The sequence below is a fragment of the Schistocerca serialis genome, chromosome 1, assembly GCF_023864345.2.
Source record: "Schistocerca serialis cubense isolate TAMUIC-IGC-003099 chromosome 1, iqSchSeri2.2, whole genome shotgun sequence".
In the NCBI taxonomy this organism is placed as follows: Eukaryota; Metazoa; Arthropoda; class Insecta; order Orthoptera; family Acrididae; genus Schistocerca; species Schistocerca serialis.
Genome location: NC_064638.1, coordinates 308427157 through 308452639, shown reverse-complemented (window position 1 = coordinate 308452639; position 25483 = coordinate 308427157). Strand labels below are relative to the sequence as shown.

The 25483-nt window shown below is 41.2% G+C and overlaps 1 protein-coding gene across 4 annotated transcripts in view; it reads left to right on the top strand.

The window, feature by feature from the left end:
• Positions 1-25483, top strand: part of LOC126469267 (ATP-binding cassette sub-family C member 10) — a 392679-nt gene that overhangs the window by 216541 nt on the left and 150655 nt on the right. For all 4 annotated transcript variants that reach the window (XM_050096621.1, XM_050096622.1, XM_050096619.1 and 1 more), the window contains one exon: positions 15734-16029. In XM_050096621.1, coding sequence (XP_049952578.1) covers positions 15734-16029 — 296 coding nt within the window. The remainder of the gene's footprint in view (positions 1-15733; positions 16030-25483) is intronic.

Here is a 25483-nt window from a genome sequence, read left to right as displayed (position 1 = left end):
TGCAACGCCACCGGAATAGGGCATGCCCGGAAAAACTTAGGGCGAGCTGTAGGTTTAAGAGTAATGTGGGCTTCAAAATCCTTGGCACGACCCAGACCAGGAGAGAACACGGACGAAATTTCAGAACACAATCTATCCAGCTGTTGATACAGAATATCCTCAGATATGAGGTGCACATCATCATCAATGGAGAACCCGAACAACTGGAAAGCATCATAACCGAACAGGTTTTCAGTGCCCGCATGATCCACCACATAAATTGTGAGGAGCCTAACAACAGAATTGTAGGCAGTGGAAGCATCAAACTGGCCAATGATAGGAATTTTCTGTTTATTATAAGTTCTCAGATTTCGCGTAACTGGAGACAATGGAGGAGAGCCCAACTCCAAATACGTGTGAGAATTAATGAGAGCTACTGCAGAGCCAGTGTCCACTTGCATGCGAATGTCTTTATCCAGAACACAAACAGTAACGAACAACTTATTTGTTTGAGAAAGCCATGTCCGATGCCTCGTCCTCGTCGACAGGAACTTTAGGGGACTGACACACAGAAGCAATGTGGCCTTTTTTCCTACATGAATTAGACGTGGCCCAACGTTTTGGACACGCGGCCCTGTCATGCTGTACGAAACAACGTGGACAAGAAGGAAGTGCGGAACGAACCTGCTTCTGTGGTTGCTGTTTTCGCTGCGAGCGTTGTGGCCCAATGCGACGTTGTTTACGCGAGTGAACTGCGCCACATCTTCGTTCTCCTGGGAAACAGGCAAATTTTCCATGTCGAAAGTTGACTGTACAGCGCCTACATCACACCACGCGTCTATTTGCGCGCCAGCAGCGTGAGACACTTCAAAGGATTGAGCGATGCTTAGAACTTCCGACAACGATGGGTTTGGCAGTTGTAGGGCACGTTGCCAAACTTCTTTATCAGGAGCAAGCCGTAGAATAGCATCCCTAACCATTGAATCAGCATATGACTAATGATGAGTGTCCGTGACAAACTGACATTTCCTACTCAGACCGTGTAGTTCCACCGGCCAAGCCCGGTAAGATTAATGGGGCTGTTTATGACACCGGTACAACGCCACGTGGGCGGCAACAACGTGGGTGTTTTTTCGGTAATAGTTAGACAATAATTCACACATTTCTTGGAAGGACAGAGAGGCAGGTTCCCGCAGAGGGGCTAACTGAGATAGCAGCTGTTGGATCCGTGGGGAAATCCAAGATAGAAATAACGACTTACACATAGGAGCCTCGACAACGCTGAAAGCCAAGAAGTGTTGCCGCAAATGCTTCTCATAATCCTCCCAGTCTTCAGCAGCCTCATCGTAAGGAGGGAATGGAGGCGGAGAAGAGGAAGACAGACGATGAGTGAGCGACGTCGACAACGCCTGAATAGCAGCCGTCACCTGTATTTGTTGTGCCTGAATAGCAGCCGTCAGCTGTGTTTGTTTTCAATGAGCGCTTGCATAAGCTGTTCCATGTCTGCCCCGTCACGAACACACAAATCCACAACGCAGTGAAAATATCCGAACTCGTCACCAAAAAGTGTTATAACCTTTAATCACCAATAATTGCGTGGATATTCAAACACACTCACTTAGGAACAATAGCTCATTACATGATAACAACTCAGTATCTGTTATTCGACTGCCTTGCCGTGACATGCGGCCGGCTCCGTTCGTAGGTAGGTGGCACTCCTGCGCTCAGCCGAGTTGCAGAGCGCCTCTATCGCCGTTTGCGCATACTGTCGTGGCGGCACTGTTATATGTCGTGGCACTGTCACAACAAAGAGGAAGACAGGGAGGGAGGGAAGTGTCCCTCTCTCTATCCCTTATACGTTCTACCCTCTAACACACTTACACTTTGTTTTGCCGCTGCCGAGTCATTTGGTGAAAGCCCTGCCATTCACTACCCTACTACCCTGTCCTTGTTTCATGCATCCTTCCCTACCACCTACCCAGAATCTCTCCTGTGAAACGATCTTCCTACTCACCCAAACAACAGATCGCACACCCACCTCCTACATGTTTCCTGAAGTCTGCGAACCTAACAATCGTGGGTGCCCCATTGTGGCTGGTTTTAGTGAGAATCTTGTCCCTTGTTGACCGACATCTGCAAATAATTGTCCAAAATCTAGATTCCCACATTAAAGATATGAACCACTTCCTGCACTTGATCTCCACCATTCACACACTCTTACCTCCCTGGTCCCTAATCATCACTGTTGATGCAACCTCTTTATACACCAACATCCCTCACGCCCATGGCCTTGCCGTGATTGAACCTCTCTCCCAACACCTTGCAAATTACAAACCCACCACTTCATTCCTTGTTCACTTAATCAACTACATCCTAACACAGAACTCCTTCACCTTTGAAGGGAAGGTATATAAACAAATTTGTGGTACAGCCATGGGCATCCACATAGCACCTTCCTATGCCAGTCTCTTCATGGGCCAACCAGAGGAAACATTCCTAGCTTCCCAAACTGCCAAACCCATGATCTGCTTCAGGTTTATTGGTGACCTTTATGATCTGGACTCAAGGCCAGGACACCTTATCCTCATTCCTCCACAATCTCAATGCCTTCTCCGCCATCCACTTCACCTGGTCCTCCTCCACCCATTGTGCCACGTTCCTAGATGTTGATCTCCTCCTCTCAGATAGCTCCATCCACACCTTGGTCCACATCAAGTCCACCAATCACCAACAGTTCATGCACTTTGACAGCTGCCACTGCTCCCACACCAAAAAATCCCTTCCATACAGCCTGGCCACTCATGGCAGATGCATCTACAGTTATGAGAGCTCCCTCGCCTAGTATGCTGAAGGCCTCACAAAGGGCTCCGTAGGCAAGCAATACCTTCCAGACCTAATACACAAACAGTTCTCCCGCACCTTATCCTCATACACACATCTGGTCCTTACATCCATCCCAAGAACCAACCACAAAGAAGCGCCCTCCTTGTCACCCAATACCACCTGGGACTGGAACGACTGAACCATGTCCTTTACCAGGGCTTTATTTATCATCTTGCCCTGAAATGAGGGACATCATACCCAAGATACTTTTATCCCCTCCCAAAGTTATGTCCTGTGATGCACCCAACCTCCAGAACATCCTATTCCATTGCTATGCTACTCCCACCCCCAGTCCCCTACCTCAGGGATCATATCCCTGTGAAAGACCCAGATGCAAGACCTGCCCAATCCACCCACCCAGCACCACCTACTCCAGTCCCGTCACAGGCTTATCCTACCCCATCTGGACCACCTGTGAAAGCAGCCATGTTATATACCAGATCTGCTGCAACCACTGTGCGGCTTTTACATTGGTATGACTACCAACCAGCTGTCAACTAGAATGAATGCCACCGCCAAACTGCTGCCAAAAATGAGGTGGACTACCCAGTGGTACAACCTGTGAGATTTCAGTGGCTGCTTCACAACTGGTGCCATCTGGATCCTCCCCACTACCATCAGATTTTTCTGATCTGTGCAGATGAGAGCTATCCTTGCAGCACAATCTTTACTCCTGTTAGCCTCCCTGGCCTAAACCTATGGTAATTAGCTGTCGTCCCCCCCCCCCCCCCCCCCGCCAAATAGTGTGTGTGTGTGTGTGTGTGTGTGTGTGTGTGTGTGTGTGCATGTTTTTCCTACAAGCTTGAAAAAGGAAGTTCATTCTGAAACCTAACAAAGCTCTGTACTTTTTGTTTAAGTACCTATCTATGATGCAGCACTTCTGCCTTTTGGTGAGTCATCTCTTTTGTTTCTAAATAATTCGTGCTTATCCTTATCTGTGAGGCGGACTTGGCAACAGTAATGCAGCAGTCACCTTGCGGCTATTTTGAAACTTCTGGGTCTAACTGCACTCCTGGGTGTTACTCACGGAAGCATTGTTGAACTGTGCTTGGAGTATCTTCAGAGTATCACTTGATTACGCAATTTTGTTTGTGAGAAAATGAATAGTAACAGGTTACACTTTAGGCACTGGTACTCCCTGTTCACTGACACCAATAACAAAATGATGCACCTGAGTATGTTTGTTGTGTGCAAGGCTAGCCACTCTACATTCTCCAGCAAGGCATTTTACTCTTGTCTCTGCACAAATCAAATGAATAAAGTTCTGATCTGTGTTTAGATGATCCTTGTATGTACCAAATAGATCTTCTTGCAGTATTCATATGATTGTTGATATTATTTTATTTAACTTGATGATTTTATACTATATTTGTATATATGAGGGTTTGAACTTCAATAGTTGCAACTGTTTATTTACAGCTCTTACAAAATAGATAAGTCTTTCAAAGTTTTACTGACCTTCAAAGTAGTCACCAGCATTGGTTTTACTGACCTTCAAAGTAGTCACTAACATTGTGTATAACCTGTTGTCAGCACTGTGGAGGTTGTAGGATACTCTTAACAGTGCCAGTTGTGTTGACAGTTCGAGTGGAATGGTCCATTGCCCGATGAATTTGTAGCAGTTCTGAAGCGAATGCCGTGAAGTGTTTCCTTCAGTTTAGAAATCGAGTTGAACTTACTAGGGCATAAGTCAGGGGAGTGCAGTAGGTGGTATAACACTTAACAGCCCCAGCAGTCAAACAAATCAGTAACAGCTTGCACTGTACATGCTTGAGCATTGTCCTGCAAAATGATGGTTAGGTCTTGCAGAAAGTGTCATCACCTCTGTCTCTATGCTGTTCATTTTTGGAACACAACCTTCGACCAGAAGTGATGACACTATCTGCAGAACCTGACTGTCATTTTGCGGGACAATGCTCTAGCACATACAGAGCAAGCTGTTACTGATTTGTTTGACTGATGGAGCTGCTAAGTGCTATACCACCTACTGTATTCCCCTCATGAGTTCAACTTGATTTCTAAACTGAAGGAAACACTTCACGGCATTCACTTCAGAACTTCTACAAATTCATCAGGCAATAGACCGCGCCACAGGAACTGTCAACATAACTGGCACTGCTAAGAGTATCCTGTGACTGCTGGCAATGGATTATACACAATGCTGGTGACTACTCTGAAGGTCAGTAAAACTTTGAAACACGTACCTATTTTGTACGAGCTGTAAATAAATAGTTGCCACTATTAAAGTTTGAACTCTCGTAAATAAGTATACCAAGTAAAAAAGGATCACCAACTAAGGAAATGAAAGTATGAAGTTTTTAAAATGGATAGCTTTACTCATATACAAGTAACATTATCCCCACATTGTAAATTAAAATTCTGAAATACAAAAGCACAGAACTATTGCAGTAATTTCGATGGGTATCGATAGAAATAACCAATCATAAAATACCATTGGCTAGTGATTCTCTAAAATGGAGAAGCAGAAAATAATTTAAATAGTTTGAAACTATCTGCAGAGTCTTTCGCAGATAGTTTCACAAATATTGGTGGTGTATTGTTCATAGAAAAGTAAGTAAAACACACATAAATGTATGTCCAAAACTTGTTAGAGTCATAATTAAAGCTTAAGGTCAGTGATCAATGTGCTCAATGTTAATTCAACAACTAATGTTTGTAATCAATTAGTGTTTGTAATCAATTAGTAAAATTCATTTTGTTATAATATGAATGTGAGTCAATCTGTTTATGCACTCATATTATCCTCAGAGGAGATGTGTCGAAGACTGTTTATCTTGGACTTTTTAAGTATGTAGCATTGTTGAACTGAGTTAACAGACAAGCGTCCTGTTTAACCATGATATGATGTTCATGTTTTAAGAGGGAAATTTAATTTTTTATAAAAGCCACCTGAATGGAAATAGACACTTTTCCAGATAGAAGACAGTCTCTAGTAGGCAGTCTGGCTATAGCATAAAAAATTACAGATCAAGGTAGACCCAGATTCGTTAGTATGCACAACCAAGAAAAATGTATTGTGGAGGCTATTGAAGAAGATCCAAGTATCAGCAGATGACATGTTGCTGTACTAGGTGATGCACCTTGTAGTACTATGTGGAGGATACTCTACAACCAATGCAGGTATCTGTATCATTACTGATGTATGTAGAGCCTGTTGACTGCCAATAAATGACCATGGGAAAATGTTTACCAATGGTTTGTTGCATGAACTACCAAATCTTATATCTCTCTCTTCTGTCTTCCATGAGACAGCGTTTAGAAGAGATAAAACAGCCAATTTTCACATCATTTTTTGTAGACAAGACAGTCTTCATGTTGCCAAATTGACACATAATTGAGCAGACCTGCTACTGTGTTTTAAAATTTTGTGATTCTGTTTCTGTGTCTTAAGTGATGCTGCCACTCTCTCAATCAGAAGATATATCAACTTCCAGAAATTGCATTTTATGAACTTGAAAATTTATTGTAGATTTGTTTTTCACTTCTAGTGTTTTCTTTCAGACTGATGGATTTAGGTCCATAGATGAAGTATAGAAAAGCAATCCTACTGTGTAAGATAGTTGTGTTTTTCAGCAACTACTACAATCTCCCTCCTGTATAAATTAACTCATTGCCATCTCAGCAAGCTGCCACAGGTCTAGGCTGTGCATGGATAAAAGGTTTACTGTCAATTTGATTAGGTTATGCCGTGACAGACGTGACATGATGCCCTTTCTGGGAACAGGCTAGGGATGTCAGCCAGCTATACTGCAACCATGTTTATTTTGATTTCCTGGAGTTTGATAAAAGCTGTGTACAAATAAATGATTGAGAAATGTTTAGGGACTCAGCTTTACTTTTTTCAACTAAGGTTCGCCTCCACCTTCACTCTACGATAGCACTGAAACCATCACTAAAGTAAAGGAAATGTCACAATTTTCTGCCAAACAGCATGACAGGCAAACAAACATAAATTATGTATCAATTGCAAACAACACAGTATTTTTGATCATGCTCTGCAACATAATGTCAGAATAAACCAAACCAGTAGCTTAGTAGAAGCACAGATGAAATTCATGAGGATTCTTCAATTTACAAAAAAGTCTGTGTCCCAAATTCCAAGAGAGGGGTAGTACTCCCTTACTCCCTTGTGCCCCCCCCCCCCCCTCCACCTCCTTCTTCTCCCCCTTGTGAACACCTGTTGTTCATGGATAAAATAACTCTCCAGTCCAAAGTGTTAGGCAATTAAGACAACAAAAATTGTGTAATGGATGTTCTTCAATTGAGTGTCATTGTTGTTACTATAGAGGGTACGGGATGGTGAGTCAAAAGCCACTTGATAATGGTAGAATCCCTTTATTAATTTCCAACAACTCTTATTTGGAGCCCATTCCCACATCTTTCAGGTGCTGGAAGATGGACATCAACTCACAGATTTTGGCGGGGAAGTATTATTGTGAGACGTTTCAGCTGCTATGCCCAACTCAGCAGAGGCAAGGCTGACCTTGTGGGGTAAACTTCACTGGCCGGTGGCTGAGCTATGTTAGGAGCTGATGCAGCAGACTGAGATAGCCAAGCTGAGTGTGGGATGTTCAGGCAGCCTGCTCCAATTGTGGCAGGCAACGAGGACTTAGACATCTGGGGAGCAAACTCTAGTCTGGCATCTGGCTGGCAGCGTCAGGTGCTGGCAGATGCCCAGTGGCTTGGTAACTAGAAGGGCTCCATTTTGACCCTCGGCTCATCACTGCTGGGACAGGACCCTCTGACAGGTAGTCTTGACAGGATGATGTTGGAGCATTAACAACTCCATGGTGGAAGCTGACGCTATTATAGATACTGAATCTGTGACTTGCCTGCTGAACACCCATAATCTGCACACACCAAAGTGGGTTCGTGTAGTGTTGCCATGTGCTTAAGTGCTCCTGGCTTTAGTAACTAGCTGGTCACTGTCCAGCAGGCAGGTAGCAATCCCCAGGTGGTGTGTGATGAAGCGAACTGGGATAATTTTACTTCCCCTCTTGTTTTGCTATCTGCCTCCTTAAATTCATTTTTTCGCTTTTAACTAATTACCATTAACATACGTGAATTTAATCTTTCATAAAAGAGAAAGTTGGCCCTCAGTTTTAAAGAATATAACACCAGATCTAGTTTTGTGCTTAGTTTTATGTATGTAATTGTCTAATTTATTTTAACTATTCCCAGTTAGTATATTTTATTATAGGGTGAAATCAGTAATTGTTAAATTCTATTGTTGACTTATAAACAAATATAAATTCTGTATTAACTATAAACCTTTGGAAGACGAAATACTGGTAGTCTTAAAGTATCATTTGGCTCTATTCGAAAACATGTCAGCAAAACTAGCCCTGAATTAATTGCAAAGTAATGAATGGTTTTGTCAAAAGTATTATTTGCTAATGATATTTGTTAATTTCATGGTTTAAACAAATAACTTGGCCTAACTCTTGCAGTAGAAGAAACTGTTAAAAAGACGTAATTTTTCAGTCTATTCCATTAATTTAATGAGTTAAGTTTTAATTGTAATTTCTGTAAATTGAACTTCAAACAATGTGTTGTTTCAGCACCTATTATTGTGATGACATGTAAGGGCCTGGTTTTTGGTCACGAGACAGTCAGTTTCAGACTAGGAACTCGGAATGCTTTCTTGGACGACAAGAGACAGTGCAGTGTTGGGTTGCATGACTCACACATCCCTTCCAGTTGACTTACACATTGTGCGTGCAGCTGATCCTCTTCTTTGGGTTATCTCCGAAGACTGTATCAGGTTAAGGGGAATATTATTAACCAGCTCTATATTCTTGAAATAAATTATGTACTTGCAGGCTCTTGTCAGTTCAACAACAATATATTTTTGACTCTTGCCCCAAAGTAACAATTATTCTGTACAAACACCAGCTAGCCAACTGGTTCCAAGATAAATGTCAGAATCTACTAAACATTCATACAGTTACATGCAGAGCCAAGACATAAAAGTAAAAGTCTCTATATAACACACGCCTCATCTGTCTCTGTAACAATCTTCAAGGACTCTGTAACAATCTTCATGACACCACACACCATGGAACATTATCCAAATACTCTTTGACTTTTTGATATAACTTCTAGGGTGCTGCTTGTAACCACTTGTCGGGACTGCTTGTCTGACACAGCTCCTGGCTCCTCGTGACAGCTGTCCTTCCTCCACACACAGACATGTGTGGCACAGTAAAAAGGCTCTCTCACCCTTGTCATTAAAATATTGGGTGTTTGAGACAGTGGAGAGCCAAGTGTTTCTAGAATTTACCCCGAAATTCTCGAAGCACTACATACCTCTCCCTTTATCTCAAACATGAGATATTTTACACATATTCATCATGTACCTTAATATCTATACAACACTAATTTATATTTCAATCAATATACAATATATTTCTTTTAGTCCTTGTGTACTTAATACTTAGATTTTCCTTTTCCTTTTTTTGTTTGTTTTGATAATAACTATCTGAGCATTGCACACAATATTGAAGCTAGGACTTTCATATATCTATATATAAGGATTGAATATAATAGAGGGAAACATTCCACATGGGAAAAATATATCTAAAAACAAAGATGATGTGACTTACCAAACGAAAGCACTGGCACGTCGATAGACACACAAACAAACACAAATATACACACAAAATTCTAGCTTTCACAACCAACGGTTACTTCGTCAGGAAAGAGGGAAGGAGAGGGAAAGAGGAAAGGATGTGGGTTTTAAAGGAGAGGGTAAGGAGTCATTCCAATCCCGGGAGCGGAAAGACTTACCTTAGGGGGAAAAAAGGACGGGTATACACTCGCACACACACACATATCCATCCACACATATACAGACACAAGCAGACATATTCATAGGCAAAGAGTTTGGGCAGAGATGTCAGTCGAGGCGGAAGTGCAGAGGAAGTCGTTTCTGAAAGTATTTGTATGGAGTGTAGGCATGTATGGAAGTGAAACATGGACGATAAATAGTTTGGACAGCAAGAGAATATAAGCTTTTGAAATGTGGTGCTACAGAAGAATGCTGAAGATTAGATGAGTAGATCACATAACTAATGAGGAGGTATTGAATAGAACTGGGGAGAAGAGGAGTTTGTGGCACAACTTGACAAGAAGAAGGGACCAGTTGGTAGAACATGTTCTGAGGCATCAAAGGATCACAAATTTAGCATTGGAGGGCACCGTGGAGGGTAAAAATCGTAGAGGGAGACCAAGAGATGAATACACTAAGCAGATTCAGAAGGATGTAGGTTGCAGTAAGTACTGGGAGATGAAGAAGATTGCACAGGATAGAGTAGCATGGAGAGCTGCATCAAATCAGTCTCAGGACTGAAGACCACAACAACAACATAGAGCATGTAATGCTTTAGGAATAATTGGATACATTTTATATTTAACATGAGTGTTATCCTCTTTTACTTTCTGACAGATTTCACAAGTTTTAATGACCAATGCTATTTTATGTCCTAGCTTTTTAAAGTAATAGAATTTATTCGTATGTGCAATACATTTCTTTACACCGAAATCTGCTTACCCCTTATGAATGTACCACACTAACTCATTTTCTACTAAATTCGGTATACACAAACACCAGTGTTATGTGGTCTTACTGTCTCTCCAGAACAAATTATGTCCTATAATCTTCCACCTTCCATCTTGATTAGGCGGTAACAACTTCCTAACACACATAGCAAATGTATCTGTAAAATGCTGATCATGTTGGGTGTTATCTGTTATTTTCTGGGCCATTTCTTGCACCTTGTTAAGTGGAAAAAATTAATCGGAAAAATTACACCAGATTCTTCTGTATGCTTTAATTCTTTAATGCCTACCGGTAGCTGAGACAAAGTGTCAGTTTCAATATTCTCCAAACCTTTTATATGCTGGATTTTAATGTCATATTCTTGAAAAAAACCACATCCACCACTAATTCTATCTTTTTTGAGTCTTCCCAGTGTTTCGGCAAGGCTTGGTTAAACCATTTCAGAAAATGAGTTGGGTGTACGTCCCCGTCTGTCTTAAACTTTGGAAACTGCCAGGATAGTCAAGAATTTGCTCCCCATTGTAGGTCGGTTATTGCCTCACTGGTTAACACCATATTAGAAGGAGTAACTTTTTTGTCTACCTTATCCTTTATAAGTTTGAATTCTTTCCAAAAACTAGCTATGCATTTCTTCATATCATTAAGTTCCAAAGCTAATCTGAAGAATCATTGTTAGTGGTTACCGTCTTGGCCACCTTTCTGTCTATCATCTCTTCTACTTGTTCCTCCAGACTGCTTATATTTAAGGTATCTGATGTTGCTAATTTCTCTTTAAAATCTTTTTCCACAGTATCAGTTTGAGCACTGAGGCCTCAATTTGCAATTGGACAAAACGAATTAGCTTATCCTGTTTTTCAACACTCTCCTTCAGGGTGTGCAAACTCTGATTTACAACATCAAATGTAACATTGCATACGCTTTGAAATTATCCTAATTTTTCAACAAGTTCCGTTACTACATTATTAAATTTATCTTCAATGTCAAATGCTAATTTTTTAGTTAAATCTTGAAGTTGCTCATCCTGTTTCTGGTTAAATTTTCTACCTTATTATTTAATGAATCAAATTCATTCTTTAATAAAACTGTATTTACTCCTTGACAGTTCAAGGTTTCATTTTGATTACTTAAAATTTCACCTTGAGCATCTAATTTTTCACTTACAGTGGCTGAATCAGCCTTCTGGTCATCTAACTTAGCATCTAATCTAATCTAGAGTGTACTGAGCCGATCTCTTTTCTTAAAGCAGCAATTTGATCATTTACAGCTGCTGAATCTGCTCACTTGGCTTTAATTAAATTCACTAATTCAGACAAGTCTGGCATTTCCCTAGTCACTTTAATAGCTGTGACTAGTTCTGCTAGTTACTGTTCTTGATCCATAATTTTATTGATCTTAGACCTAGTAATCATCTATAGAAAATTCACCACTGTGTACAATAACTACACTAACAGTATATCATGCACAGTTCCTTCAACTTTACCAAACAATTATTGTTTTCCACTCTCCTGGCATAGAGTTCTAGCTGCGTTGGTGAGCGAATGTGTAATCAGCACTGGTGGACAGCACTGGTGCCGGCAGTGTTGAATGTTGGTTTCAGCGTCGTCGTGAGCAAGTGGGCACGAGTCAGCACTGGTGAGCAGCAGCTGGTGCAGTCGGCGTCGGTGGCTGGTTACTGCACCAGCGCGATATACGTGTGTGAAGATGGCTTACTCTCCACACCCAATCTTCTGAGTCAAAAGGTTGAGGTCTTCTCTTCAGTTTTTTCATTTTCGCTATTACTTTCTCACGTCTTTTACTATGTTGCACTCACCTCTTTCTTCCATTGGTTTGTTGGACTCAGTACAATTACTGGAAACAGTTCTCACATCTTGTTAGGCCTGGTTGCTATGGCAACTCATAATATCTTCCTCCCATTTCTGTCTTAAAATTCCCATTTTCTTCGGGTCCTGTCTCTTGGGTTGCCATGTTCTAACATTTTTTGGACGACAAGAGACAGTGGTATTGGGTTACAAGGCTCACATGTCTCTCAAGTCAGTTACCTTGCACGTTGTGTGTAGCTGATCCTCTTCTCTGGGTAATCAGCTAAGTCAGTCTCCCAAAAGCTTCTTTTCCAAAGACTATAGCTGGTTAAAGGAATTTATTAAACTACTTCTCTATCCTTGAAATAATTTGGGTACTCGTAGAATACTTTTCAGTTCAATCACTTTATATTTTCAACATCCACAGATAACAAATTCTGCAAGCTAACTTAGTCCTTAAACATTAGACTCGTTTACACATATTCAGATATCATTGGTTTGATAACCAATTAATTTATGAACATCATACATTTGTCTTGCTTCATTCACAGCCAAGACATGAATTAAGTTAAAAGTCTCTAGTCTCAAGCAAGTCCAATATGTGAATGTACATAGAAATCTATATTCAATTGTTCATTAGTCTTTCTACAATCAACACAGACACTAATGAGCACGAAATACTACATAAACTTTTCTTGTTCTTCTCTACCCGTACACGGAAACTCTGTGGACCGTACAGCAGGTACTTGTCTGCCGCCGTTCGGCCCCGGGGTCCATCTTTTTCTTGTAACTGTGTTTTTACCTGCACATACAAATAGGCGATGTTCAGTAGGGTGTATTCATTTCTTCCACTCACCTCTAAAATATTGGGTGTTCGAAACGGTGGAAGACTGAGGGGTTCTGGAATTTACTCTGAAATTGGCGGAGAGTTCTCGGGCTTCCAGCCGGGTGACGGTGTCTTCAAACAGCGACGTTTCGACGAGTGACATACTCATCATCTTCTGGCGAAGATGATGAGTATGTCACTCGTCGAAACGTCGCTGTTTGAAGACACCGCCACCCGGATGGAAGCCCGAGAACTCTTCGCCAGCTGTATACGCCGGGAAAGCATACACTCACATTTACTCTGAAATTCTCAAAGCACTACAGTTGTATCATCTGCATACCTATTGATTTTACATCTGTGTTTCCCAGTAAGTCATGTATATGTACAAGGAATAGAAGTGATCCTAATTTAGATACTTGTGGCACTGCGTGTTGAACCTCAAGTGTGTTTGAAAGATGACTTTCTGAACTCACCACTTTCTTCCTTTTACTAAGGTATGATTTGACGACTTTTAAATTTTGCTACATATTCTATAGTACTCAAGTTTAGACAGCAAAACAGAGTGGTCAACACAGTCAAAGGCCTTGCTCAGATCACATAAGGTTGTATGTATGTGAACATAGTCCTCAAATGCTACTAAAATGTCCCTCGTTAAGAGTTGACTTTTCCGTATTGTAAGCAAACTCTGATGTACTTAAGATATCATTTAGTTGTAGGTACTAATAAATCTGCTGATACATTATTCCGTCAAAGACTTTGGCTAATACTGGAATAAAAGAAACTGGTCTGAAGTTTGCTGGATCAGATTTGCTACCCTTCATAAAGACTGGAGTCACCTTTGATAGTTTGAGAGGATCAGAAAAAAAACCTTCTATGAGACACAAGTTTATAGAACATGTTAATGGTGTTGCAATGTAATGTATTATTTCTTTCAGTAAACTGTTTGATATATCAAAAATATCAGTACTATATGAATTTTTCATTTCTTTGACAATTTTAAACTTCACTGTGGCATACTTCTTTGAAACAAAGTTTCTGATTTCACCTTTCATGGTATTAATTACTGACCAAGTTGGGGGTTTTTACTATATTTTATGAGATCACTGTTGTGTCTCTGTTTAGCCAATTGAAGCTCATTCTTATACAGTTTATTTATTTATATACATTTTCTTTGCGTGGTGCCATCGTAATGATGGCTTTTGCAAAACGTCGGACTTAATACTATGGTTATACTTACACTTATAAAATACATTATATTCTGTAGCTGTTTCTTACTGATTACTTCGAGGTCCTTCATTTCATTAGAATTATTTACTTTGCCAAGGCCCTTTAATGACCCTTTCTTGTTTTATGATATTTCTTTGGAACAAGATGAGCTTTTAACATACCTATTAAGTAGTTGTAGAATATTTCATAAACTGTTTGGGCACTGGGATCACATTTTTTAAATAATTTGTCCCAGTTAGTTATGTACAGCAGGTGTGTTAGTTTTCTGAGATTGTTTTCCACATCCACATCCACTCCCACCCCAAGACACTAACTTCACTCATCCTCTATCCACACCCTCTTCACCTCAGTCTCCCCTTTGTCTGTTCTGTCTCCCAATCCCGATCCACTCTATCCTGGCATTGTGCACTGTGCACAACTGCCCCAGCCAGCAGCCAGAATCAGCTCACCAGTATAGGAACAATGATTTTATGTCGGTTATCACTTAACTGAGTTTTATGAATTCAAGGTAGTTATTGACAGCAATAGTACTGACAGCACTCAAGTAGTGAATTGAATTTGCATGTATTGGTTTGTTAATAAATGTACAGAGTAAGACTACAGTGACATACAAATTACAAAAAGAGAATCAAATATTCTGGATTGAAAAGGAAGTAGACAATGTGACTTCATTTTCCATAACTATTTTTCTCGGCTTGATTGGAGTTTGAAATAATGTAGGCTAATGGGATAAAAAACTATATTTGTTGGCATAAAAGATGAATAAAAGACAGCCCTATAATATAATACTTTGTGTTACAGTGTGTGTGATGTTCTTCTTGTATTCAAGGCTTTTTCTTGAATGTACTTGCATAAGGCAACACAAATATAATTAATATGTGTAATACAAATGATATTTTCAAGAAGAGCAATGAAACATTTAAGTAAAAACTGATAACATGAGAAACAACAAAAAATTATCCCCAATGTTGAAATGTGTGCTGAAAATGAAACTCTTCACCTTCTTCCTTATTGTTATATTTATAGTCAAAATTTCCTCTTCTTTAAAAGCCTTACTTGCTCATCCATCTTACTCCTTATTCCCAAAGTGATTTTAAAAAAGTTGAAAAACTTACCACACGTAACTTGAGTACTAGTACCACGTTTTGGCACTTTGCCATGCTGCTGATATAGGACCTTAATGATTAAGTGTAAGTGAGCTTCTCCCTGGTCACTGTGGAGCTTAGTTCTTTACTGAGGAAGGTAGTACATGCAGGTTTTTACAACCTGTCAGTGTCTTTTATCCAGCCTTCATTAATTTGGTTGTGCCTGCAGTCAAGTGACTTACACATGTTTCTCCTTTCTTATCTTTTTTTTAGTCTATGAACTATATGTTTATTAACCAAGAGAATTATTCTTTGATTACACTGACTAATGCATTTTAATAAATCGTTTCAGGGTCACCAGATGAAGTCATGAGTGAACTTGATGCACAAGAATTTAAAAAAGAGGAATCAGAGGTACTTCCTATTGACTCCATGGGAGACACTGGAGATACGAAGGATCTTACGGTAATGTCACAGAATGAGGAACACACAATAGAGGAAGAAGAGAGAGAGACAGGTGCAGTGGCATGGAATGTGTATGCTAGCTACTGGAAAGCAGTAGGCCATTTCTTGGCAGTTGCAGTGCTATTATCAGTGACAGGGATGCAAACTTCAAGGAATCTGACAGATTGCTGGCTTGGCTATTGGGTCAGTAAATATATTATTATTATATTTTATATATATTATTCTATTTAAAGTCTCTAGAGGTATTGTGAAAACAATGTTAGAAAACAAATATCTGCAAGGTTTAAAATAATTGAAAATCTATATGTATTTGTGCTATTTTTGTCAAGCCAAAAATAATTAATTTTTGTTTGCTGTACTTAATGGCAACTATATTATGAAAAGGATAGATTGCTACTCACCATATGGAGGAGAAGTGGAGTTGCAGACAGGCACAACAGAAAGACTGCTATACATTTAAGCTTTCAACCAAAAGGCGTCCTGAAGTAGAAAGCGTGTGCGCGCGCGCACTCACACACACACACACACACACACACACACACACACACACACACACACCTACGTGCTGTTTCTGTACAAGACTGGCTGAATAATTTTGGTCAGTGAAGGCCTCAGTGTGATTTTTGGTATATTTGGAGATGGCTATTCCTCATTGCAGGTGTAATGGTCATGGACAACCTGCCCAACCCCAGCGTCCTCCTTACCCTCCATCTCCCACAGATTGCTTTTCCCATCAGGCACAGTTGCAGTTCGCAGGCCACCATCAGAGGTAAGAGATGTGGTTGGGTGCACCACTGTGACCACATCTCTGACCTCTGATGGTGGCCTGCGAACTGCAACTGCACCTGATGGAAAAAGCAATCTGTGAGTGATTGAGGGTAAGAAGAAGGCTGGAGTGGTGCGGGGATGGAATAACAGGGTAGGGGTGGAGGAAAGTGTAGTGCTGCTTCTGGGAGTGTGCGGGGGCATGGTGGGGGCAGTGTACGGCTGCTAGCAGTTGGGAAGTGTGAGAGATGGGGTGGGGGAACGTGAGCACAAAAAGAGGGAAGTAGAGGAGGGGAAAAGGGTAGTGGGTGCATTGGTAGAATAGAAGGCTGTGTAATCCTAAAGTGGAAGCAAGGTAGGGGATACATAATCGAAGGATAGGGGATAGTGTAAGTTGATGTCAGGGGCATATGGGAACATTGGGTGTATTCCGTGGAGAGTGGCCTCCTGCACATTTCAGAAAAGCTGGTGTTCATAGGAATGATTTAGATGACACAGGCTGTAAAGCAATCATTAAAGTCAAGTACATTGTGTTGGACAGCGTGTTCAGCAACTGAATGCTGCGTCTGTCTCTCGACCATGGTTTGTCGCTGGCCATTCATGCAGGCAGACAGGCATGAGGTTTGTCAAGCTCATGTAGGACACAGCACAGTGGTTGCAGCTTAGTTTGTAGATCACTTAAGTGTCTTTGTGGGTATCCCTGCCTTTGATGGGCTAGGAGATGCCCTGGGACCGGACTGGAATAGGGTGTGATGGCAGGAAACGTCTTGTATCTAGATTTACAGCAGGTGTATGAGCCATAAGACAATGGGTTGGAAGCAGGGGTGGAGTATGGGTGGGCAAGAATATTGTGTAGATTGGTAGGTGGTGGAATACCTCTGTGTGAGGAGCAGAAAGGATAGCAGGCAGGATATTCCTCATTTCAGGGCATGATGAGAAGTAGTGAAAACCCTGATGGAGAACATGATGCAGTTGCTCTAACTCTGGGTTGCACTGAGTCATGGGGGAGTATTCCTTTGTGGCTGGATGGTGGGCGTGAGGGAGGCAGTAGGTGACTGGTGAGACCAGGCATGGGAGATCTGTTTCTGTACAAGACCAGCTGAATAATTTCGGTCAGTGAAGGCCTCAGTGTGATTCTTGGTATATCTGGAGAGAGGCTGCTCCTCATTGCAGATGTGATGGCCATGGGTGGCTAGGCTTTACTGAAGGGACTTCTTACTATGAAATGGGTGGCAGCTGTCAAAGTGGAGGTACTACTGGTGTACGATAGATCTGATATACAGGGTGATTTTTTTCCACCATGTACACATTCTAGGGACTGATCAATGAGAGGATATGGAACAAAAGAGGTCTGATGTACTTACGTCTGGAAATGCGTGGTTTCCATGCTAGAGACCATTTACTCAGTCATACTTTGTTGCAGAGACTGCAGTCTAATAGGTGCTATACCATGCAGCCATAGTTACAGTATGCATGCTTTTCTCCTGGAAGGTGGTACTGTTCCCATTACATCTTCCACAAGCACTCTCTCCAACCATAGTAATTGGTAACATTGGTCTGATTCACTTCTCCTGGTGACTCACCTTGTACTGGATGTGATACAGTGTTGTACACAGTGGCTCTGTATTTCCATTGAGAGCTTGTCAGCATGGTGCTGACTTATGGAAAGGCAAATGGAAATGGGCAGTGGGCAGAATGGTTGTATCAGGAGACCTACCCCTGCAGACAACAACCACAGCGTTCAATGTTTGCAACAGTGTTTCACTGTTCTGAGACAGGGTTGTTTCAGGAAGCAGAAAATCATGAAAGAGGTACCCAAAGTGTTTGGACATCAGGCTTGGAGGAAAATGTGATTAACACTGTGGAAGGCTACTGCTGTGTGAGGACCAGGAAGTTGGCCCACCAGCACATGCAAGATGGAACATTCTCTGTCACAATTGTTACCACCCTTACCAATACAGCATGTACAGGGCATACTAGTGACAGACTTTCCACATCAGGAGCAGTTTTGTCACTAGCAACCACAATTCTGGGATCTGTGTCAATCCATCCTATTCACAAATGAGGCCACCTTTACAGGGAGTGGTATCTTCAGCTTTCATAACAGTCATCTGTGGGATAGTATGTGTATGGTGACAGCAAATCATCAGCATCAATGCAAACAGAATGTGTGTTGCAGGATAGTTGGTGACCATATTTTGGACCCGTCTTCCTTCCACATCACCTAATAGGCTGGAACTAGTCGCATTTCTTGTAGGTAACTGCCTCCCCTGCTGGAAGAAGTGCCACTGACGATTCGAAGGGTTATGTGGCTGCTACATAGTGGTGCTTCCGCCCACTTCACCATTAATGTCCAGAGGCATCTCTATTGTGTATTACCTGGTCACTGGATCGGATGAGGTGGTCCAGTTGTGTGGCGTGCTGTTTCACTGCAACCCAACCCATGCGATTTCTGATTATGGGGCCGTCTCAAAAGTATCGTATATGCAGAGTCCATTCCAGATAGAGACACTGGAGCAGCATATTCATGTTGCCTTTGGCACCGTTCAGTTGCAGCCTGACTGATGTGAATGTGTGAGACAGAACATCTATGGCATGCATTGAGGCACATAGAAACCATTTTCAAATGTGGCTGCATGGTACAGCACACATTAGACCACAATCTCTGTAACAATGTATGATTGAATAGATGGTCTCCAGCTTGGAAACCACTCATTTCCAGAATAAGTTAATTAGACATTTTTTGTTCCATATCCTCTCATCGATCAATCCCTAGAGTTTGTATACAGTGGGAAAAATCACCCTGAAGGTGGAGGTACTGATGTAGCCATCCTTGAGGTGGATGTCGACAAGGTGGGAAGGTGGCTTTTTGGGTTGAGGAGGACCAGATGAAGCGAATGGTGAAGAAAATGTTGAAGTTCTGGAGGAATGTGTACAATAGGTCCTCACCCTTGCTTCAGATCACGAAAACCTCATTAATGAATTTGAAGCAGGTGAGGTGATTAGGATTGTGTATGGTTGGGAAGGATTCCTCTACATGGTCCATGAATAGGATTGCATAACATGGTGCCATGCGGGTGCCATTGCTGTACCATGGATCTGTTTGCAGGTGATGCCTTCAAAGAAGAAGTAATTTTGGGTGAGGATGCAGTTGGTCATGGTGACCAGGAAGGAGTGGTCATGGTGACCAGGAAGGAGGTGTTTGGTTTGGAGTTAGTCAGGGATTGGAGAAGGTAGTTTTCAAAAGTGGCAAGACCATGGGCATCAGGGATGTTAGTGTAGATGGAGATGGCATCAATTGTGACAAGGAGATTGCCGTGTGATAAAAGATCAGGAACTGTGAAGAGTTGGTGGAGGATATGGTTTGTGTCTTTTATATAGAAGGGTAGGTTACAGGTAATGGAGTAAAGCTGTTGGTCCACAGAAGTATAGTTTCTCCCAGTGGGGTGACCTGGGTAGTTGGGTTTATGGACTTTAAGAAGCATGTAGAAGCTAGAAGTGCAAGGCTCTGAGGGATGAGGAGAGAGGAGACTCAGGGAGATGTTGTGGGATGGGCCTAAGGATTTGAGGAGGGACTGGAGATCCTGTTAAATTTCTGGTGTGGGGTCACTGTGGCTGGATTTTTAGATGGAGGAATGTGTAAGCTGGTGGCATCAATTCCCCAGGTAAACTCTGTGGTTCAGAACCACAGTTGTTGAACCTTCATGTGCTGGTAGGATTCTACGTAAGATCAGGATCAGATTTTAAGTGGTGGGTTGTGGTTCTTTCTGCAGCTGTAATCTTGAGGGACTTAGGGAATGATGATGAGGCAAGGTTTGAGGTTAAGTAATTCTGTATGCAGTTGGGAGCAGTGGGGCTTGATCATGGTTGGATGGAGGAGTGATATTCTAATGCTTTGGACGACCTAAAGTGTTGAAGTATGTACGCAAACTTCCACTTCTTTTACGAGACGACTTACTTGAGATGTTCGGCCAACCTTTCCTGCTGGCTGGCCTACTGCTGCAAACTCTCTTTCACTTCTTCTCCCAAAGTATGCAGCTAGGTACAGGAATTTCTGAAGACTCTATCTACCTATAAAAATAAGTAGACATACCAAGTTTAATTTGCTCCACATATATTTTAACTTCGGACATTTTACAAATTCCACACTTCACATAAATAAATACAGTTTCGTAAGCTTCTCGTGTCTCCAAGCATTAGAAACATAGTAAGTTACATACGAGAGAAACAGAATACACACCTTCCCTTCAGCAAGGCTAAGACAAAAGTTTTTTAAGAGTTCTTGTCTCATACTATTAGTACAGAGTTACATAAATTCTCCATGGTCCTCTCATACACACTCACTAAACATCCATGGATTGCCCAACAGTTGGTGCTGTTCGACTGCTGCATCTACATTCTTCCTGCGACTGAATTTAAACCTGCATACACAGACGTGTGATGTGCATTAGGTAGGATTCCGCTCTCTCACACTCATATCTGAAATATCATGTGTTCAAGACGGTAGAAGGCTGAGTGGTTCTGGAATTTATGCAGAAATTCTCAAAACACTACAGCATGAGTCTGACAGAGTTGTTTGGGTTTTACTGTGGTTAAGAGGTTTGTTGGCAAAAAAGCTTTTCCACTGTGGGACTGGAGGAGGAGAGAAGGTTTTTAACTAGTCCAAACTGATTGAATTTTGGAGTGGGGCAAAAGGTAAGGGCTTTGGAAATGACTATTGCTTCTGTGGGACTAAGGCTATTGGTCCTAGATTCTGTATGGTTGTGGGAGTGAGTTTTTGAGGGTGTGGTAAATGTAGTAGATGTGTGAGGTTGGGTTTGTTGGCTATGTGGTAATGTGGGGAACCTTTGGAGGTGGTTGTAAAGGTGGTGCATAGTGGTAGTCCAAGCTAAGAGTAGGAGGTGAACAGGTTGGAGAGTTTTTTTGAGATGGCATTGTGCATGCTGCTCCAGTTCCTGGAGGACAAGTGTTTTGGTGTGAGAGATGGGGTGCGGGAATTTGGGATTGGAGAGCAGTAGAATTGTACGGATGGAGAGGAGGTATTGCAAGGAGATTTAAGACTGATTTGCGTGGTTTTGTCGGACTAGGTTGGTGAGGGTTATGAACTGGCGGAATTTGAACAAATAGAGGGTTGCAGCCAGAGGTGGGTAATTTGATGGTAAGGCCATTTGGGCAGGGGGTGGGATTCCATGTGCTAGACAACAACACAGGAACAGTATGTGGGTTCTGATTAGGGGTAGGGAAACATTGCTAAATGGCCGCAGATGGAAGGAGCAAGGATCCATGGTGGAGGATAAAATACACCTAAAAATATGTAGAATATGTAAAAATACACGGGGAAAGCTGGTAAAATATGTAAACTATGTAAAAATACATGGAGAAAACCACAAAAAGTACAGAATTGATGATGTATGGGGGGAAAAGGTAAAATCTGACAGAGTAATGCTGATGTTGAAAGAGGAAAATGAACTAATATCGACATGGAAACACAATCACGTAAAAGAGAAAAAATGATGAGTGGAGTGCAAGCCAGTGTTTGGAATAAGGGAAGAGAAAGAAAAGGGATGGGGTTGGTAGATCAAAGTTCTACAAGTTGGTGTGGTACAGGGAAGGTATGGAAAATATGCATGAAAATATGGAAGAGTGAGGGAGGAAGTATGATTAGTTTGAAGGTCCAGGGTTAATTATATTGGCAGGAATAATGTGGGACATGAGATGCTGCACCAACAATCAGCACAGTCACGTAGCCAAGTGTTGTGTGTGCACGAGATGGTTGTTACAGTGTCGCTTATAAGTCAGAGCTTGAGCAGTTTGGAAAGCAACAGGTGAAAGACACAGGAAAGAAGAGACAGAAAAGGATGCACACTGAGTGAAGTAATGTATTAGAGAATAGCACTGGGTTTTGGGATGGAGGAACAACCACTAGGCAAAACCAAACAGTGGAAAGTCCAGGATGGAGTAATGACAGTATTGTGAATCACTATATTACAACTCACCAGTCCAAGAGGATCTCAAACCCTTAGACCCACACCACAACCTCTCCTCTGAGTCTCTCTCTCGTGTTATTTGTACCAGTTCCCGCACTCACCTGGTTCACATTCATTGCGGAATTCTTCATGATCTGGACCGAGGATGACACCCTGTCCACACTCCTCCAAAACCTCAGCACATCACACTAAAGACCATAAACCCAACTACCCAAGATGCCCCATTGTGGCTTGTTACTGTGCGCCCACTGAGAGAATCTCTGCTCCTGTGGTTCAACACCTTCAGCCAATTAGTTGTAACCTATCCTCCTAAATAAAAGACACCAACCATTTCCTTCACTGACTCTCCACAGTTCCTGTCCTTTACCACACAACACCCTGCTCACCACTCTTGATACCATCTCCCTCTGCTCTATCTCCCTAATGCCAATGTCCATGCACCTGTTGAACACTACCTTTTCCAATGCCTGGTTGTTTTCAAATGTACAACCTCCGTCATGGTCACCATGAGCAACTATATTTTCACCTGCAATTACTTCTCCTTTGAAGGCATCACCTACAAATAAATCCATTATACAGCAATGGTCGCCTGCATGGCACCATCCTGTGCTATCCTACTCACAGGCAATGTAGAGGAATCCTTCCTAACCACCCAGAATCCCAAACCCCTCACTTGCTTCAGATTCATTGAGGACATCATGATCTGGATCGAGGGTGCAAACACCCTCTCCAAACTCCTCCAAAACCTCAGCATATCCCCCTTCATTCGCTTCACATGGTCCTTCTCAACATAACAAGCCACCTTCTTTAATGCTTACCTCTACCTCAAGGATGGCTACATCACTACCTGTGTCCACATCAAACCTACCAGCCACAAGTAATATCTCTACTTCGTACCTGCCAGCTGGCCACGAAGGTACTTTCCCCTCATAACTCATTACTGCTCAGGACTGGACTAACTGAATCATATGATCTGCCAGGATCCTATGTTTCATTATGCTCTGAAATGAGGAATATACCAATCCATCACCCTTCTCATCCCTCCCACAATTGTATTCCACTGCCCACCGAACCTGTGCAGTATCTTTATCCATGCCTGCTCACAAATCCCTTTCCTTAAGCAGACAGAGTTGGCAGTCATGTGTGTTTGTGAATTGTGGTTTATTAGTCTCATAATGTACATAATCTAAATCATTTGATTCAGGTACAGGAGACACGTCAAAATTTTGGTAAAGTTTTACCATATACGTACAACACTTGATTTTAACAAATGGTACCATAACAATAATACAGTATAAAAATACACATACAATAAAAAACTAACAATTAATTACAACAACTGATTTTAACAAATGGTATAATAATAATAATAATAATAATAATAATACAATTTTGTTACACATACAATAAAAGACTAACAATTAATTACCCCTTGCTCAAATTATCATGTCATCCTCTATGAATTCTTCTGCTGAATAGTAGCATTTCTCCCATAGAGTCTGCTGTAGCCTTATTTTTAGACTCTCTGGCTTCATATTAAATATATTTTTGCCCATTAGCTTGTTATATATTGTCATCCCCATATACTGTGGAGTTCGTGCATATAATTTCAGATGGTGTGTGGGTAACATAAAATTATTTTTATTTCTTGTGTTGTATGTGTGGTTAAAATGATTTTCCTCAAATAATTTTTGTCTGCTGTGTACAAAGATTATAATTTCATAAATGTATATGGAGGGAACTGTTAGGATTTGCAGGTTCCGAAATAATGGGCGACAAGATTCTGTTTGTTGTGCACTACACATGTATCTTTTAATTTTCTTTTGCAGTTTCAGTATTCGAGATACACTAATTGAGTTTCCCCAGAAAATGATACTATACCTAATGACAGATTCAAAATAACTATAATATGCTATTTTTTGTGTACTCATGTCAGTTGAGTTTGCTAGTATTTGCATTGCAAATGCAAAGCTGCTTAGTTTATTTGATAGGAACTCAATATGTGTACTCCAGTTTAAGTTATTGTCCACATTTAGTCCTAGGAATTGGACTGTGTTAACTTCTTCCATAGGATGGTTGTGGTGATGTATTTTAAGATCCACACATTTCAAATGTTTGGTTTTGAAATGTACCATATTGGTTTTTGCAATGTTCAGTTTCAAGCCATTTAACTGGAACCAGTTTTCTAGAGTACCTATTGTGCTCACAATGGGGCTCTGAATTTTTTCTGCATCGTCTTCAATTAAAACAGAAGTATCATCCCAAAATGGAGCCTTGAGGCACACCTTGTGATACTGTACTCCATTTAGAATAATAATTCACTGCATTTGATGTAACACTTACCCTTTGCTTTCTGTTGTGCAAGTATGATGTGAGCCATTTCAGAGCTTTGTCCTTAATCCCATATTTGTTTAATTTGTAGATAAGCAAGTCATGGTTCACCGAGTCAAATGCTTTTGAAAGATCGCATGAGATACCTGCAACTCTACTCCTTTGATCCAATGGTTTGCAGATCTTTTCAATAAAGTTACTTACTGCATCCAGTGTGTTTTTTTCCTTTTTGGAATCCAAATTGGTTACTTACAATAATATCATTTTTTATGATAAAATTTTTGATCTGATTTGGAGCTACTTCCTCTGACACTTTTGACAGGATTTGGAGAATAGAAATAGGGTGATAGTTTCCCATAACTTCCCTCGACCCTTTCTTGAACAGAGGTCTCACTTCGGCATATTTTAACACATCAGGAAAGCACCCCTGTTCAAAAGATTGGTTGATTCTTTTAGCTAGCAGGGGTACTGTTATGTCATATACTGCTTTAATCACTTTACTTGGTGTCCCATCCCACCCAGCAGAATTTTTATTTTTTAATGACAACATAACA